Below are 6000 nucleotides of genomic sequence, written 5' to 3' on the forward strand. Positions count from 1 at the left end.
ACCTCATTTTCTTTTGGTCAATATTTACGATACTTACTTTTGCTAAAAATCGTCCTGAATTTTTTTTCAGCATTATTATCAATAAAACATTATACGGGGGTTCATTTCAGGGAGGGGAAAGATTTAAAAAAACTAAAAAAAAATAAATTTGAAAACATGCGAATGACATTTAAGTTTCTTCGCTAACGTCATCAATGAAAAATGGTCCCGACATTTTTCACAACGTGTAATATTGATAAAAAATTATATTAGGATTAATTTTAAGAATGGGGAAGGTAAAAGAAACACGATTTTTTTTTATGAACGAAATTTCAATTTTTTAGCTACTGTAATAATTCTTTCAATATTCGATGCTTGTGCGGAATCGTTGGGTGGGTTCGGAATTTCTTTTATCTCGTATTTTGATTTTTCTACCGTTCCCTTAGTGATTTTTTTCAGATTTAAAAAGAAAATTTTTAGTACAATTTTTTGTTGATATTTACAATACTTACTTTTTTAAATATTAACCCTTGTTTTTTTTTCCTATTCACTTTGTTTTTAGTTCTCATATTACTTTTGAGTTTCTGAAACTGCTAGCATTGCTGCACGGTATACACTACGTCAATCGTCCTTGTTTCTCTGCATACTTTGAAATGATTGGTCGATTTTGCACAATCGCGATTTAATAATCCTTTAAACATTTATTTAAGAATTTGAGAACTCCTGTGTCGATGAAAGAGACGCAAAATCAATGGCTGTTCTACGAAAACAGATGAATAATAAGAGGAAATTTTGGGTACAGAAATCAGGTACGTTTTGACTTTACCGTTTGGATGCTATTTTTCTAATACTTGGCGTCGAGACTTCACTTCGCTTACCCAGATATTGCATAGGGAAAAAAGTTAAACCTTGGACGAAAATCGATTGGGAAGAATTTTATTAATAATTTCTTTCATCCACTGTTAACAAAGAATCGTAGTCGTGTTCGCTCGGTTTTTTTTCTTCCTGACGATCATACAAATATATAAAATAGCAATAAATTTATGATAAAAATGTTCTTCAGATGTTCGCATCCGAATAATCGAAGCATGACTATGATAGTGAAAAAAATCTGCTCATTGTTCACGAAAATGGTATAAAAAGGTAAGAAATAAATTTTTTCAGACACATGCTCTTATCTGCTCATGTCGGAAGGGAAGTTTGCCTGTTCCCGGCTGTGGAAACTAATACGAAAGGTGAGGAACGACACTAACTTGAGACTAAATATAATTCCCACTGGCAAAATGAGCCGCAATGAGAATTGTGGCCAACGCAAAAGCTGCTCGTGCATTCCAAGCTTGCTTCTGCACAACAAACATTGAGAAAAAATATTTTTTACTCTAAACTCTAAGAAACTATGTTTCATTTGTTCGAAGTATGAACACCGACTTTGAATCCAGGAAAAAATGGAATTACTCGAAACAAAATATCCTCAATTATGGAATATTCGTATCAGCTTTGTTCTGGTCACAAGACGAATGATGAATTGATGAAAAAAGGAACTAGTCAGGGTCGCTGAGCGGTTCGTGGCTTCCGTGATCTCCCAAGTCAAAATCAACGAGTTCAATAAAAAACTAGTGCTTGAATTGGCGACGTCGATCACCAACGAGTGTATGGGCTTGTGTTTCAGTTCTGCACGATGCTGCCCGATGCAATATGGATCAGAAATATGGTCGTCGGTGGCGTTCTGGTTTCCCGCAGTTTCCCTGGATTCTTGTACGAATTTGGTGCAGCAATTAATTGAAAAATCTTGACTGTGAGTAAGAAGTATGTTTTGACACAAAAACGTCCTTCGTTTGGGCATAAAAATAAATAAATAATAAAATGAAAGTAAAAATGAATTTTCCACAGAATTCAATGAGTCGAGATAATAAAACAGAGAAAGAAATAGTACGGTACGTGAAATCTCGAATGAATTCATATGACGTCGTCGTTGTTAGCTCGTTTGTAAAATGCTCGTGAAAAGCTAGCCGGTCCTTGGGCACCGCAGAAGAAAAATCCTCTTCTCCAGAAGACGAAAGTCGTGAGGGCGACCGGAATGGCCAAAAGGAGTCCAATCAGAACGCCAATCAATATTGCAGCGTCATGCTCGGGTCGGGCCCCATACAGATCCAAACATCGTAGTTTTCGATTTGCCAATGACGTTAAATTCTTTCCAGCGTGCTCCGGTGGTGCCGAACACTTGAGCGCGTCGATTTCTTTCCCCATTAGCTTCTTTCCCATCTCTGGCAGCAGCGTTCCAATCTTTTGGAAATCACATCCGCGTCACAAGGTTGTACATTAATGTAATTAATCCAGAAAACAAGATTTATGCTCTGATTGAGGTTTCAGCTTTTTCATCGGTTACGTTAGTGCACAAGATGATTTCATTCGGTTGGGAGATTGAACTAACCAGATATTGATTATCACAATCGCAGGACCACTCGTTGTCGATGAGCTCCAATTTCTCGAGACGGTCCCAGCGTCCCAGGAGGTTGAACGAAAGATAACGCAGCGCGTTGTTCGAAAGATCGAGCTCTTTCACCGGTGGCCATATTGCTGCACTCTCCGCATTCTACAAGAGCAAACACTATATTTTAAGGTGGTTCCTCCACGAGACAGTTAAATTAGGAAATTATTTATATTTGGCATACGTATTGTTTAACATATGAACAACACCTCTATAAAATTTTAACAAGTTTCACCATCCCGAACCCGAGATATATGTAATTGAAGTTGACTGAATTAACACGCAACATATGGACCATGCATAGGCAAACAGCACATTATTAATTCTACCGCTAGTACTAAAATTAGGAAGTTTATAAAAAAACGAGGAGGTGCTAGAGCAGGATATCACAGATATTGTGAAAAAAAATCAAGGTGATTGACCATCCAGTTTGACAGATATAGTCTCGAGAAGTACGAAGGTTCAGGCTGCATACGATATATTTTGGAAGCGAACAAGCGAATGTCGTCTGTATAGGCAACCTTTTCCGTGTGTTGAAGCCAGGTTGAAGCGCAGCCCGGATAGTTCCGTCAAAAAATTTACTCGCGATGTCGGATCAAAAATACTTTTAGAATAAATTTTACGAAAGCAAATGATATTTGTACCATATCTGCTGGCACCGGTCGTTACAAAGTTATTGATTAAGATCCGAAGGAATTAACAGACGGTACATAACTTTTGGTTGGGGTTGTCGTAGGGGATCGACCTTAAAAGGGTGCTTAATCAAGAAATTGGATTTCTCGATCCAACGAAAATTTTCTCAAATCAGCAAATTTCTTTTGGCCTTTTTTTCTTCCATTGGCCCGGTACTCACTATCCTCACGAAAGCATCTTCGTCGATTTCCGTCAACTTAGGACAGTTTCGCAAGCTGATACTTTCCAAAGCCATAAGTTGAGAGAAAACACTGTGCCCCACCGAGGTCAGGTAGGGGAGCGAGCCTAGACTCAGCTCTTTGAGGGACGGCATCACCGGAAAAGCCACGCTCCGATCCAATAATTCGAAGGGATTTTCGTCGAGGCTGAGATGCTCCAGTGCCTTGCAATCTTCCAAGGCGCTCGGTGGACTTTTCAAGTCGTTACCGTTCAGATTAAGTTTCTTCAGGTGGCTGTAAGGCACAGCAAATTTTCCAATTTCTCATTCACCAATCTCAATTGCAATGCATTTTATTACGAGTATAAGCACATAATTGTGCACCGCTATAATTACTCATGAAAAACAATATCGAGTCGATGTCAGTAACTTAAGGAAGCTGAGGCTGTACAGTCATTTTATTTTACCCAAAAGTTAACATCTCTACCTTTCAAAAGTTAGGCCAGTTTACAGTTTGGCAATGTTGCATACACTTTGAAGAAAAGTTGGGGAAAAAAAGACGAAAAACTGGTGAAAGCTCAGTCGAAAACACGAACAGTGACGATCCTAGCCCCAAAAAACTGCACGGGAAACAGATTATTATTAATATAATCTCAGCAAATCTCCTAATAAATCTGAGAAAAAATTGACATTATTCGGCAAGCCTTGCTCATGTTGCCCAAAAAATTTCAAATTTTCAGCATCATTTTTAACGGAAATATCACTGAATGTTTCTTGACTTCCATAAGATTACGTGTTATTTGGCCCAATTGTTTATTGATTTTTCTCAGCAACGACGCTCCTAAACTGTCTGAAAATTGAACTGATTTTTTTTACACTTCACTTTATAAGATGCAATCGCTTTAAAAGCGATGACATCATTTTCATTCTAATGCCTCAACTTCCTTAAATCATGTGAAAAACATAATTTTATGAACCTCAGAAATATATATTTGTCATCGAACTAAATCCATTCAGTTGGACTCCCATGGAGTGAACTCCAATCTCCTTTTATCAAACTGAACCCAATCTTTAGCTATTTCAAAAAAACATAGTTGAACCAACAATGCTATAGTCCAACTGAATCGATTTATAATTTTCAGTGCTGGAATCAACAACGCTGTATTTCCTCAATTTTATTATTTTTTTTTCCACAGGAAAAATCGGATCTATATATTGTGTGTGTGTTTCATACATAATTTAAGCCGCTTTACCTCGGAGCATGAAACAAGTGGTCGGGCACTGCGGCGAGCTCGCAGTAACTAAGGTCGAGATCCTCCAGGTAGAGGAGCTGGCTTATTGCATTTGCTGTGCCCTGATCGATAGTCGTGAGAGGATTGCCACTCAGTATCAAAACCCTGAGATCGGACACGTGTTCGAAGACATCCTGCTTCAGAGTGTGAAGAGCGTTGTAGCCGAGATTCAAGATTCTCAATTGGTCCAGCGGTTCGTACTCTTCCACGGAGAATCGTCCCTTCGAAAGTTCAAGATTAGGGAGCTTCAGCTTCGTTTTACACGGACGACTGACAAGCCTTAATAATTATGCTGTGAACGTTTGCAACCAAAGTCGAGTTTGCGAATTTTTTGGGAATTTATTCACTCGACAAAAATCACCTTGGCCTGAGGCTTTTCAATTCTTCCTTGACACTTCTGCTGTTGCTAATAATTTTTCGAAAATCGCCTCAACTTTAGTCTCAATTGGAACACTGAAATTCACGAAACGAAAAATTCGATGGGAAAAGCGTAAAAATGCTTTACCTCGAACACTGCAGGCCTCAGTAACTCCGAGGTGAGTTGATTATGACTCAAATCCAGCTCGGTCAGATTGCTAATCTCTTTAAAAGCCTTATCATCGATCTTTGTTATTCTGTTGCCGCTAAGGATTAATCGGCTCGCCGTTATGTTGGGGAACGGCTTTAGATGCACGAGAATATTTCCTTTGAAGAGAATTTTCTCCAGCGGCTTTAAGGGCCACAAGGAATCGTCGAAATGATGATCTAGCTCAAGATCCGTACAATTCACTACCGCATCTGCTTGGAATAGAAACGTTGACAGAGTGAAAGAAATATTTCAACAAAAAAATTGCATAAAGCGGTTTAAATTGCTTTGCGTAATCAATGAGTTCGATTTTTTCGTGAAGGAATGTGATAAAGCTGAGGTGAATCTTCCCTCAAATGAAAATACAGAGTCGGGGTTACAACGGTCTACTTTCAGGGTGTGTCTTTCGACAGCGTTATCAACACTGAGTAATCCTAAAAATAATGCGCAGATCGATATCAAAGATGAAGAGTTTCTGCAAGCGAGACCTGCTAGAAATCGACAAAAATTTTAATTCCATGGTTTAATCCAACGTGTAATAACTGGCCGAATAATTTCATGATTTTTGACAGAAGCGACATTGTGCTTGAAATGAAACCCGATGTTGTTTACCGCTGCAGTCGCAAGTGTCACACAAAGTAGTTTTCTTCGTCGTGGGAGCATCGATCGGCGGTTTTTCGGTCCGAGCATTGCTAGTTGGCGCGATTGTTCTATTGACGACGACGTTCGAATCGGAGCGCGCACTTGCCACAAAAAATGCAAAGACAATTGTCATCAACGAGACGAGTCGACTCAGAGCCACCATTTTCGAGTACACGGTCGAAAC

The 6000-nt window shown here is 39.0% G+C and overlaps 1 protein-coding gene across 1 annotated transcript; it reads right to left on the reverse strand.

Annotated features, from left to right (window-relative positions):
* Window positions 1-899: 899 nt before the first annotated feature.
* Window positions 900-6000, reverse strand: LOC122415903 (leucine-rich repeat-containing protein 15-like). Its single transcript, XM_043428465.1, has 6 exons — window positions 5787-6000; window positions 5115-5386; window positions 4571-4830; window positions 3321-3612; window positions 2411-2572; window positions 900-2262 (listed from the first exon to the last, which is right to left on the reverse strand). The coding sequence occupies exons 1-6, from the start codon at window positions 5977-5979 to the stop codon at window positions 1936-1938; spliced, it is 1506 nt and encodes a 501-aa protein (XP_043284400.1). The 5' UTR covers window positions 5980-6000; the 3' UTR covers window positions 900-1935.

The sequence above is a fragment of the Venturia canescens genome, chromosome 1 (genome assembly GCF_019457755.1).
Source record: "Venturia canescens isolate UGA chromosome 1, ASM1945775v1, whole genome shotgun sequence".
Classification (NCBI taxonomy): Eukaryota; Metazoa; Arthropoda; class Insecta; order Hymenoptera; family Ichneumonidae; genus Venturia; species Venturia canescens.